Below are 13,170 nucleotides of genomic sequence, written 5' to 3'. Positions count from 1 at the left end.
ACAGAGAAGTGAGTTCACTGGCTCGAGGTCACCCAGCGAAGAAATAGTCCCCAGGTTTTGCACTGGGACTTGTTAAAAACACCACTGCCCAGACCACTCCCTGAGAGACTCTGGTTGTGTTGGATGGAGCCCAAGGGTGGGTGACCCCGAACTCCTGTCCAGGCTGCTCTCTAAGAGCTCCCCACTCTCACAGCTGGAGACACAGCCCCCGAATCGCTCACCCGGGGCCTACATCCACGCTCTGATCTGACAGGGCATCAGCCCTGTGCTCAGGTGCCCTGCTCTCCGGGTGCTCCAGCTTCTGCGCGACCCTGTTTCAGCTCCAACGCTGGGTTTCTCCTCAGAACCCCGAAATTGCTGGCTCCTCAAGGCCTGCAACTACGAAAAAATCCATGATGACGTCAGAGCTCTGTGCACCTGATATTCCACAACAGGGACCACAGACTTCAGCCCACGGCCGACTCTGGCTCACCTCCTGTTTTTATATGGCCCGTGAGCTAAGATTGGCTTTTACATTTTTAAGCGGTTGAAAGAAAATCAAAATAATACTATTTCGCGGCACGTGACTATTGTATGAAAATTCATATGTCATCGTCTAAAAATGCAATTTCGTTGGGACACCCCCATTTCTTTTCCATGCTGTCTGTGGCTGACTTCCCACCACGACGGCAGGGTTGAATGACTGTGACAAAGACAGCAAGGCCCACAAAGGCTGAAATATTCATTTTCAGGCCTTTTATAGAGAAAGTTCGCCAACCTCTGTCCTAGAAGATCAGGAAGGGAAATTTTGCTCTAAGAAAGCCATTCTCGGGCTTCCCTGGTGGCGCAGCGGTTGAGAGTCCGCCTGCCGATGCAGGGGACACTGGTTCGTGCCCCGGTCCTGGAAGATCCCACATGCCGCGGAGCGGCTGGGCCCGTGAGCCATGGCCGCTGGGCCTGCGTGTCCGGAGCCTGTGCTCCACGGCGGGAGAGGCCACAACAGTGAGAGGCCCGCATACCGCAAAAAAAAAAAAAAAGCCATTCTCCCTCTCCCCGGCCAGCCACCGCTCTCTGAGTGTGGAAGGAGAATAAAGTGGATGAAGACTCAGTTTCTGAAGTGAGCCCGTTCTCCCGGGTTAGAATCCTGTCTCCATCACTGCCCGGCTGTGTGCCCTTAAGCAAGTCACTTTCCTTCTCTGAGTCTCAGTTTCCTCATCTGCAAAACAGGGCGACAGACCTCACCTCGAAGGGTTATTACAGGGAGGTGGTGAAGGGCCGTGTGGACAGCGTGGCACACACAGAGGGCACCTGGAGGTGCTGGACCTGCAGCCGCTGCGGGGAGACCGCCCCGGGTTTCCTTCCCTGCATCCCCGTCGGGGATCCCACACTGTGTGACCTGCGGGAGAAGGACTCTCAGTCCCGGTCCTAGCTTGGTTCAGCGTCACGCACACCCTTGTGGGCCTGACGCGGAACATGGTTTCCCACGTGACGAGTCTCAGACCTGAGAGGGCATCCCGAACCCTGTCCTGGGTTCTGAATGGGGACATTGTTTTGTGGGTGGAGGAGACAGTGTGCCGCTCACCCAGGGAGGGTTCTGGGGCAAACCCACCTTCTCAAAGTCAGGACTTAGAAGTCCTAATGGAAAACCTCATAAATAAATGAGGAGTTTAGGGTTAACATATACACACTACTATATATAAAATAGATAACCAGCAAGGACCTACTGTATAGCACAGGGAAGTCTACTGAATATTTTGTAATAACCTATAAGGGAAAAGGATCTGAAAAAGAATATATGTGTGTGTGTGTGTGTGTGTGTGTGTGTATATGTGTATATATATAGATAGATAGATAGATAGATACACACACATGCATGTATAACTGAATCACTGTGCTCTACACCTGAAACTAACACGACACTGTAAGTCAATTATACTTCAATTTTTAAAAAAGAAAGGAAAAGAAAACCTCAACCTCCATTCATCCTTCATTCCAGAAACTGAGCACCCCCCAAGGGCTAGGGCTTCACCAGCTCCAATGACAGCTTTCCTTTATGATGACAAAGTCTTTTAAACCTGTATCACTCTACGCATATATACATAGATAGATCGGCAGACAGATATATATGCACACACACACCATGAGATATGTGGGATCACATATTTTTGTTGTTAGCTTTTTATAATCTGATTTGGCGTTAGTAGAAAAGTATAAACACTTTTCTTTGTTATTAATTATAATTAGACATTTCCTCATCAATGTGCTGTGTAAGTAGATAATCCTACTAGCGTCACTGCTTCAGGCAAGCAAATAAAAAGTGAAAAGCATGTGAGAAATCACCCTTATGGGTCTCCTTTCCCCAAATGAGAAAGTGGTGTCTGAGGTTCCTTGAACAGCTGTCACCCCACCCCCTCCCAGGCCAGAGTTTTCTCAGAAACTGGATAGCCAAGTCTGTCTGGCCAACTACCTCAGTTTTATACCTCGTATTACTGGCTGATTTCTTTTCTCTGCATGCCCTCTTTCCAAAGAGGGTTTAAAGCAGATAAATGTGCTACCACGATTGAGGTATAAATTTGACTTTGAACTTCCTGGCAGCCAAAGCAGAAAGTGAATTAGGATGATTCGCATAGCTCAAGTAATCAACAAGGAGGAAAGCTAGTCCTTTAGGAAGACAGCGTGTCCCCTGACAACGAATTCTGGGATGAACTTTCATGTAGGATATTATGAGAGATGCATAATGGGCAGCATTCTCTGCAGAAGTTTTCCAGAAAATATAGAAGATGGCTCACGGCTACTTGCATGAGCCTTGAACAAAGCTAAGGGTGAACACAAAGCGTAATAAGAAGGGAATTCCTACTATTTTTAGAGCCACCACTGGTTGGAAGCTTTTAGGGTAACAGCTCATTTGATCCTCACTTGACCCTCACAACAACCCCGTGGGCAGGTGCTATTATCACCCAGGAAACCAAGGCCCTGAGATGGTAAATGACTTGGGAGGAGCTCAGACTTTGGGAAGCGGCAGAACCGTGACTCAGACCAAGGCGTTCCAGCTCCCGAGCCCACGCTCCTATCCCTCGGCTACGTTTCCTCAGAAAGTGACCAGGTTGAGTCAGTGGAGAAGTGACCTCATGTGACCCGATTTAATGCAAGATTAGAACTCCGCAGGCAGATGATAGAGGGGGTGCAGTGGGAACATGGATCAGGCTCCCAGGCTGTACCAGGAGGAGCCTTCCCCCAGCCCTGCACACAGATGGCTGTGATCACCTCCATCTTAGAGAGGTGGGAGCCAAGGCCCAGAGAGGGGAAGGACTTGCCTAAGGTCACACAGCTTTTAGACAGTAGGGCTGGATTTTAAACCCAAGGCTTCTGGTTCTTTCTACTGCCCTCCCTTCCTGCAGCTGAGACAGTAGCTCAGGCCACACTCAGTTGATGAGCACAGATGCACACACTCTAGTCCCACAGAATGAAGTTCCTGCACTTCGGGACTGTGCTACCTCCGCCCCAGCACCCAGGCCCTGGCCTGAGCTCTGAGCTCTGGACCTTCCGTGTTGCCTGGACCACCCCCTGCCATGTCAGACTCAGGCTGCCTCAGTTATGTATAAAACGACGCTGGTGATGAACTAACAGGCTCTAGGCTGCCTTGCCTTTCCCTGTTGGCTTTCTTGGCTCAGAGACCTCCAGACACTTGTCAGAGGTCACACAACACTTTTGTGGCAGGGCTGGGATAGGCATACCCCATGTTTCCCACTCCCTGCCTGTGACAGCTCCCCTAGTGCCAGAGTGCCAGCAGAGCGACCGGCACATAGTAGGTGCTTGGAAAATGTCTGTGGCTTGACCCGTTTTGAGAGCCCTTATTCGATGCCAGGCCCTGGTAACCACCTAGACAGTAGTTTCCCCATTTTACTGATGAACAACTAGAGGGAAGCCCAGAGAGGCCAAGTGGATTCCCCAAGGTCACACAGACACTATGTGGCCACACCCTAGAAAACCCCACGTCCAGGGAGGGCAGCTGCAGGTTTCCCAGACGCTGTGGTCACGATCTCCAGATCCTGTCCCTGCCCCAGTCCAAGGGAGCCCCAGAGGAGACCTCAGCAGGGCCCACCCATGCCCCTCTTTCTTCCCGTTTCTCATCTCTTTCCCTTAATTGCACCAGAGCAGCAGGAGTTGTTTTCAGGGTTTGGCGGCTCCCAATAGCTTAAGCAATCTGCATCCCTACTTTCTTGCCATCCCAGGGCACCATGTAGTCATCAGATAGTTCTCAAAAAGCTAATGGAATTTTTGCTGGCCAAGTGAGTGCCCTCAAAGGCCCAGAGGGCTCCTTGGTATTGAATCAGCAAGGGCAGCAGACGGGGCTTGGAGACAAGGTAACAGGTAACAGGTCTCAGCTACCATGCCCTTGGTTCTCAGAAGTCAGTCCAAAGAGAGAAGCTCATGAAAAGGAGAGGACCAATGTCTGCTGTGTACTCACCACATGCCAGGCCCTTACTAAGCCCTGGGCTCACAAAGTCCCTGGGGTCATCCCACTTTATAGCTGTCCAAACCGAGACTCAGAGAGACCAAGTCACTTACCCAAGATCACACAGCAGAGCCTGGATTTGAAGCCATGTCTTTCCAGTTCCAGGGCCCAAAGGCTTTTCATTGTCCTGGACTGTCTCTGAGTGTCCTGAACATTTCAGTAACTAAAGCGGGAGGCCATTGATGAAGCACAGGACAGGGACAAAACAGCCCTCCCACTTACAGAGCATGTGGCAGGGGCAGGGGATAACAAAGGTCCCAGAAGGAGAAGCACTGGGCTCTGTATCTTGAATCACTCCCCCGAGTCCAAGAGAATGCATCTCCGTGTACTGGGTTTCTCTTTAGCAAGGTTCACCTGTGTTTCCCAGTTTGGGGGATTTCACTGGTGGTGTTCACTAGTAGAGGGGCACCTTAGTTCCCCTCCTCCCATCTTCACGTGGTTCTGAAGTCCAACTGGATCCCCTCTGCCACGTGGGGGCTCGAGGCCCCATTCAGGCTGCCTGTGTGATGATGTCACGTGCTGGACAAGAAGCCACCCTTACACTGAGCGTTTACCGTGTGCCTGCTGCGTCAGGTGCTTTACGCACAGCCTCTCCCCAGACTTCACCACCACCTAGGAGGGAGCACCTGTCATTACCCCAGTTTTGCAGATGAGAAAACCAGGGCACAGCGGTTAAGCAGCTAGCTCCGGGCACACAGCTGGGATTTGAGCTCACAGCTATAGCCCGAGGTCAGTTACCATCGCCATGATAACGATTATCATCACCACCAAAGGCTGGTTCAGTTCAACAGTTTAAAATTATTGGAAAAGTCTGAAATTCCCAAAGAAAAGAAAAGTGGCTTTGAGAACCCCACACAGTGGTATAGTTGTTTATGAGCCGATGAGGAGTGGCTGGTTCAGCCAGAGATGTGGAATTTTCTAGTGACCCACACCGCCGGCCTGCAGTGACTCTGTATCATCTCGAGCACGGGCCCACCAGCTGAGCCTTGACCCTTCCAGGAGCTGAGCCAGAAAACATTCCCTGGTACCACCTGGCCTTCTGGTCATGTTGCTTTCGACCCCTCATTTCCCAGAGAGTCATGCTGGGGACTCTTGAAACCGCTGTTCTCTATTCCTTGGGACTGAATTAGACTTCCAGACAGTCGACCATGGGTCTTTGGCGACACTTTCTACTTTCCCAGTGAGGCCAGCGTGTGGCAGAGAGGGCCACTGGGCTCAGGGGTAGTGGGCAGGCCAGGTCCAGTGTCAGATTCCAGGCCTGGATTCAGACTCCAGATCTGCTGTGTGATCCTGGCTGAGTTGCTGTCCCTCTCTGAACTGCTTCCCTCCTCTCAGCCAGCTTGAGGATTAAAGTGAATGCCTGGCACACAGCAGGCCTTGCGAATGGCCCAGTGGGGCCCAGCCTCGGTGGAAGGGGCCCGCTCTGAGTTTTCTAGGAGTGGATCGTCAGATGCTGTCCATGGAGAGACACTTCTCCACCCCCCGACCCCTGCCCATTGGAAGGAAGGGCCTAGGCCAGTCCTGGTGTGGCACTCATCTCTCTGGGCCTCAGTTTCCACATCTGTCCATGGGGGTAATACCTCTGACTTTCCGGATCCTTCTGGGGATGCAGGAGACGGGATGTGCGGAGGGGCTTGGAAAGGCGCTAGGGCTCAGCACTGCGTGGGCAGGACCTGCCTTCATGTCCGAGGCCTTGGCATCAGATGTGTCTGGTGTCTTCTTTTTCTTTGTCACATGGTGGGTCTGGCAGGCCTTAAGCAATGTGGGGCCCAGACCTGGAGGTTCAATGGTGCAAGGGTGTGGGGTGGAGGGTCACTGTGGATCAGACAAGTGGCTCGGAGTGTCGGTGTCCTCACTGTGCAGTCGGGGCTCAAATCCAACAAGGGCTGAGTAGGAACCTCCTGGTGCTAAGCACAGGCTGGAGCTTCTGCCTTCCTCCCCTTGAGTCTGGAATGTGGTCTCAGTGACTCCCATTTTGCAGATAAGGACACCAAAGCTTAGGGAAGGCTTACCCAGGACCATAGAGCGGCAGCAGCAGGATTCAGACCAGCCTGTTGGAGGGCAGGTCCAGCACTATGGCTCCCGCCGCAGCCTAGAAACCTGCCTCACAGTTGCTGGAAGAAGGGAAGGAAAGGACATCAGCAAAACTGCATTTTAGACCCTAAAGCACTTGCACTGTTGATTGCTGTGAGGCCCCTTCTGCCTGGCTGACCCACCCCACCTGCTTCCTTCTGCTGTCTGCAGGATGTGCAACGGCCCAGGCGGGGGCAGAAGATGAAGGGGAGGCGGAGGCGGGCTGGATCGAGGGGGCCGCCATCCTCCTCTCGGTCATCTGCGTGGTCCTGGTCACGGCCTTCAATGACTGGAGCAAAGAGAAACAGTTCCGGGGCCTGCAGAGCCGCATTGAACAGGAGCAGAAGTTCACCGTGGTCCGGGCTGGCCAGGTGGTCCAGATCCCTGTGGCTGAGATCGTGGTTGGGGATATCGCCCAGGTCAAATATGGTAAGTGACCCAACCACAGAGCCACATGCTGGAGCTGGCATCTGGGCACAGGTGGGACCCAGACAGGCTGGTCCAGGGCAGGGGGTGGATTCCTGAAGGCTGAGCCCAAGCCAGGTTGTCTTCTGAGCTCCTTGGAGAGGTGGAAGGCTCCTTTCTGGAGGTAGGATTCCAGAATCCATTTAAATCAGAAATGGCAAATACATGGCACACGTACCACAACTCTCCAGACTTCTACCCTTAGCAGACATTCCTAATCAATCTCAGCTCAAAGCCTAGATACATCCTCAGACGCCTTCTCAGTATAACACTCCAGGGACCACTAACACTCAGAATGGGTTGATGAGGTGAAATCCATTTCCCACCTCTGATTCGGCTGTTAATGGATGGCTGTTGGGCTAGAGAAGGTGTTACAGGGAGTGGACATGGATGAGTGAACATTCTAGGCCTGTGATACAGCCATGGAGAACGTGAGCAGGCTGGTGCCAACGGGGATTTAGATGAGATATGTCCTAGGAAGTAGAGGCCAAATGGGGGAAAGATTGGCAGGCCTCTCCTCACTCAGCCCTAGGGGGCTTGGTTTCCTCTGATAACATGCCTGTCTTGGGGGGGGCTCTTCAGCCTAGTCAAGAGAGATTAATCCCTTCCAAAAGAATTTCCCCAAAACAGAGTTGAGACCAGAGAAGATTGAATCATTGAGAAAACTGGGCCCCAAGTCCATGCCATGCCAAGAGAAGCACTTTATAAACTGAAGGATATGCCCACCCAAGCGAGGATTATTGCGGGACCTAACCTCAGCCCCCCGGGCCTCATGCCCTTCACCCTGACCCCAGGCTTCAGCTGTCTGTGGTCCTTTGATGGGCACCATCTTGGCTTCTGTATCCTGGGAACTCTAGGCAGCCAGTTCCCAAGGGCGAACCTTCCTTGCAACCACACCTTGAAGAGAATACTCCAGCCTCTCCAGCCACCTGAGACCCTGCTGACTGACCCCCTCACCCTTCTTCCTACCAGGCGACCTCCTCCCTGCAGATGGCCTCTTCATCCAGGGCAATGACCTCAAGATCGATGAAAGCTCCCTGACAGGGGAGTCTGACCAGGTGCGCAAGTCTGTGGACAAGGACCCCATGCTGCTGTCAGGTGAGCTGTGGCCCACGGTGGGCTCACTCCCATTGCCGGTTCTGCCCCCGTGCCCAGGGGGCATCCATGTCCCCTTTATGAGGCTGGAGGGTCTCAGAGACTTTGGTTCTTGTCTCCAGATCTCTGGCCAACTCGGACCCAAACGAGAACTCCCTCCCTTTTCCCCTGCAGTCGTACATTGAGCCTACTGTGCACTGAGCAGCACTGCAGGCCCTGGGGCGAGCACAGTGAATAAAACTGACAACGAATTCCTGCCCCCATGAAACTTACCTTCTAGTAAGTTGATTTTCTGAAAAGTCAAACATGGAAGCCTGTTCTCGTGAGAGATGAGAAAGAATCAGTCTGGTGATGCCTACTTTAGATGCATGCTGTGTGCCAGGCATTGGGCTGGAGGCTGGGGACACAGCAGTGTACAAGGCAGATGAGGCCCCAGCCTTGAGGAGCTTGTAGTATAGTGTGGAGAGACAGACAATGTTAAAATTCCAGAGGGTAATACATATATGATGAAAAAAAAGCAGGGCGATGGAGTGCAGGTGGTGGGGGAGGTCGGGGCGGCCACATGTGAGCTGAGGTGTGAATGATGGAAAGGAGCTGGTCTTGCAACTTTCCAGGGAAAGAGTATAGCAGGGAGCAGGAGTAGCAAGTGCAAAGGCCCTGAGGCAGGACCGGGAGCAAGAGGGAGACCTTGTGCACCATGGTCAGGAGTTTATAAATTTTCTGCGTACGATGAGGATTCTCTGGAATCAGCAGTAAGCTGATCATGTTTACATTTTTAAGATCTCAGTCTGGCTGCTTCAGGGGGCAAGAGAGGAGAGGAGACCCTGCAGAGGTGAGGCACCAGACAGGTGAAATACTCGCCCTCCAAGCAGGGGCACCAAAAAGGCTTTATTGTCCAGCAGCGCTCAGCAAACATCCTCTGAGCAGTTGCTCTGGGCCAGGCCCTGGGCCCTCCCTTCCATCATGTTACAGACTCATCCCCTGGCCTTGGAAGCCCCCAGCTTGAGTAAGCTGGGGGAAGCAGACCAGCAAACAGCTGATTCCACAGTAGAGGAGTGAGGAAGGTGTGAGAAAACCGACAGAACAGAACTATCCAGAGAGGTGGAACTGAGCTGGGTTTTAAGGGGTGAGTAGGAGCCCACCAAGCAGAGTTGTGGAGAAAGGGCCCTCCTAGCAGAGGGGCAGCGGGATTTCCTAGAAATACAGAAGAGGAGAGCAGCATGTCTGCAGGGTACGACGGTAAAAAGGAGTGAGAATTGGGTCTGGGGCATTTATTATCAAGAACTATCTAACCAACATTTATTAAGCACCTACTGTGTGCCCGTGGTTAATGAGACAAACAAGGTCCCTGCCCTCCTGGAGCTTAGAATCTAGTAAAAGAGACAAACAAGGAAGGAACAAACAAGCAGATATTTAACATAATTTCAGATAGTGATAAGTCAGGTGAAGACATTACACCATTATAGTGAGATAGAGACCCTGAGGAAGGGGACGGGAATCTTAGTTGATCAGGGAAAAGCCTGTCTGAAGAGGTTGCATTTGAGCTAAAACCAGAACAATGAGAAGAAAGAGCATTCTAGGCAGAAGGATAACGAGTGCAAAGGCCCGGGGCGGGGTCTGACCAAGTGATCATGGAAAGCCTCAAATGCCCTTTGGAACTTAGAGCCACATGAGAGCTCAGTAAATGGTCATTGCTCTGTGGCCCTGGTTCTGACCTCTGGGCTTAAGTGGTTGTCAGACAGGCGAGCATCCTTGGGAGAAGTGGCCAGGTGGGTCACGGGGATCAGTGCAAGTCGAGGGAAGGAGCTAGGCCTGAGTGGATGAGTGATGAAGGTTCCAGACAGTTTGGAGGAAGGAGAGGAGGGATGGTTCCCTGACAGGAGACTGGGGAGAGAAAATGTTCAGGGTCACTGACCTGAAGCATGAGCAAACAGCCACAGAGGTGGGCACAGGTGCAAAGACGTTGGAAAAGAGCAGCAGGGCAGAGTTGGATGGGAAGTCGGCTGGCCAGCTGGAGTGGAATCAACCACTCTAGTCTCGACCTTCCATCTGGCTGGAAGCCCAGGCAAATGGAGTAGACCCTGGGCCTCTGGATGTCAGGAAACGGGAGCCAAGGTCTCCCGTGGTGTCTTTGTGGGCAAGATGGAGAAGACTGTGCTGAGGCCAGGGGATTTCGGTCAGTTTGTGCTGACTCTTGAACTGCTGGCAATCTGGTGAAAGGTTTCTAGCGGCCTTCCCTGGAGCTCTGTCCTGTTGCGGTATGGAACGTATGCCCATCAAGTTCACAGAGACCACAAGTCCAGGAAGGCTGACAAAGAGAAAGCAAGGATCAGTACCCACAAAGATGGCCAGAGTGCAGGGTGAACTAGACTCAAGAAAATGAAACTTGACCGTGAGCTGCAGTACTGACATTCAGAAACCCAGCTGCCTGGCGGAGAGGGAGGGCAGTGGCTTAGCCCAGGCTCCTGGGGAAAAGACAGTGAGAAAGGGGCATGGTCAGCCCGATGGAAAGCAATCTAATTGGAAAGAGAAGGATTCTGTAACAGTCAGAACCATTCCAGGAACAAAAGAGGCTGCCTGTGTGGTAGTGAGTTCCCCGTCACTGATTGTGTGTGAGCAGGGCCTGGACAGGCTATGGGTGGGTATGTTGTAGAGGAGGCCGAAACCCTGAATGGGCGCTGCATTCAGTGCTGCTCCCTGCGGTGAGAGTCACAGATTCAGTACACCTGTTCTCACCTGCACCTCTGCTATAGACCCACCTTGTTTCCTTCCTTCTGCCCTGCCTCTGCTGAGGCCGTTCCCTCCTCCCACACGGCTCTCTCCCTTCCCCACTGCACATTTAACTCCTGCCCGTCTGCTCAGTCCCACCTCCTCCATGAAGTCTTCCCTGACCACCCCTGCCCTGTGCCACCTGGGACCCATGCGTTAGCCTGTGACGTCACACCGCGCTCGGCCCATTCGGGCGCAGCCTCATCATGCTGATTGAGTTTTGTGCTGCGCAAAGCATCTCAGGTGAAATAAAGAGCAAACCCATCCACAGTCCCATCACCCAAACAAATCCAACAGGTCTCACTTCTATGGGCCCCTTCCGTCCTTGGCCGGTCCAAGAGGGTGGGAGCCCGAGCCTGAGGCTGTCGGGAGGTCAGCCCAGCTCCACCCCAGGCCCTGCACACCTTAGGGCTCAGGCACTGTCTGCCAGAGTGAGGAGGGAGGCTGCGCTGCATTGTAGAAAGAGCAGAGTTGGGCAGGCTGAGCCGGATCTGGGCTCTGAAATGAACTTGCTTTGTGGCCTTGGGCATGTCGCTTCACTTCTCTGAGCCTCAGTTTACCTGTGAGGAGAACAGTGGCGTCCTGGTGTGTGATGTAGGTGAGGCCCCTACCTAGCACAGTGCTGCCGGAGGGATGCTCACGGTCGGCTGGTTCCCTTCCCTGTTCCTCGGACGGAGCCTGGACTTGGGAGTGAGATAGCCTGGGTTCACATCCCGACTCTGCCCTTCACTGGCTGGGAGACCTTGGACGATCTTCTTATACCCTTTCTGAGCCTCCATTTTCTCACTTGTAAAGTGGGAGAGGAACCCCAGCTTATATGTCCATTTCCCCTCCCTTCCTTCTTCTTGAATGTGTCCCCTTTCCCCCTCTCTGGGCTGGCCCTGTCTCTCCCCCATCCAGCTCCTCTCCACCTTCAGCCTGCCCAAGCCTGCCTCCTCCAGGGGGTTCCCCTGGATTGCTGTCTTCCCCAGTGCTCTGAACCCTGCATAACTGCCATTTGGACTCTCACATGACCAGACATCTCGGACCCTTCCCCTGTGCCGGTGGCTTTGCTGGGCCCTCTGGTCAGATGACCCTCAGAAAACACAGAGGGACCATGCTGGGGGCCCCTGCAGGGTCCTCATGGTAGTTCAGACGCCCCCACATGGCACCTGGCACACTGGCTCAGCCTAGAGGAAGGCAAAGAATGCTCAGTTCTCGATCAGGTGGCCTGCCATGCCCGACCTTTGACCCTGGAAATGTCCCTTCCTCTCTAAGCCTCCATGTCTGTGTCTGTGCAGTGAGCCGGTGAGGAGCCCTTCCCCCCTGCCTGCTCCACAGGGCTGTTGTGGGGAGCACATGCCTGGACAGATGTGACTGTCCTCTGTGAACGGTGCACGTGTGAGATGCTGTGTGCTGTGGAATGAACACAGCCTTTGGAGGCAGAACCTCCAGGTTCCAGCCCTGCATTGGCTCCCGCTATGACCTCTGCCCATCAGGACCTCAGTCTCCCCATCTGACAAATGGGGGCAGACGAGCCTTCAGAAAGATTCAGATGTCTCCAAAGCTGTGGGCACAAAGGAAATCCTAAAGGCCTGGAGCTCGCCCCCCAGGACACACAGGCAGACACAGGCCCATGTCTGCAGTGGCTTCAGCCCAGGCAGAGTAGAAACGTGCAGAAATCGCAGGTCCCTACATCCACGGGGTGAGGTAGGGGGAGTGTGGACACCAAACCAAGCACTCACTTGCTTCCCCTGCTGCCTATGAACGTGCCCCCCGTGTGGCCGCAAAGTCCACTCTCTGCAAGGGGAGCAAGAGATTCAGATTTTTCAGGTCAATCTCCCGATGTTGAAGACGTTGGGAAGAAATTCCAATTTTTCAAAAGCCTGTGTGGGTCAGACACCCTATGGGTGGGCCCTGGAATACAAACTCTGACCTCGGCCTATTTTTTTTCTTAGTTTTGTATTTTAATATAATTTCAAACTTTCAGAAAAGTTGCAGGACTAGTACAATGAACGCCTGAATGGCCTCCCCTCTGGTTCAACTGCTGTTGCCATTGTGCCTCCCTTGCTCTCAGGAGCCTCCCTCTCTCCTTCGTCAGGGCCTCTTCCTACTTCAGGTGTGTCTCCGAAGAAAAGGTGTCCTCGTGCATAACCACAGCACAGTGATCAATTCAGGAAGCGTTGATGCCATACTGATACCCGACATACCATCCATATTCACACGTGCCAGCTGTCCCCACAGCGTCCCCCAGGCTGGGAGCCAGCGCAGCCGCATGGCGTTTAGGTGTCCTG

General features: G+C 53.1%; 1 protein-coding gene across 3 annotated transcripts in view; it reads left to right on the top strand.

The window, feature by feature from the left end:
* ATP2B2 (ATPase plasma membrane Ca2+ transporting 2) overlaps positions 1-13,170 on the top strand; it is a 346,709-nt gene that overhangs the window by 266,769 nt on the left and 66,770 nt on the right. For all 3 annotated transcript variants that reach the window (XM_060023054.1, XM_060023055.1, XM_060023053.1), the window contains 2 exons: positions 6,740-6,997; positions 8,006-8,131. In XM_060023054.1, coding sequence (XP_059879037.1) covers positions 6,740-6,997; positions 8,006-8,131 — 384 coding nt within the window. The remainder of the gene's footprint in view (positions 1-6,739; positions 6,998-8,005; positions 8,132-13,170) is intronic.

Source organism: Delphinus delphis, chromosome 10, assembly GCF_949987515.2.
Source record: "Delphinus delphis chromosome 10, mDelDel1.2, whole genome shotgun sequence".
In the NCBI taxonomy this organism is placed as follows: Eukaryota; Metazoa; Chordata; class Mammalia; order Artiodactyla; family Delphinidae; genus Delphinus; species Delphinus delphis.
Note: the sequence above shows the minus strand (reverse complement) of the source record. Positions and strands in the feature narration are given on the sequence as shown.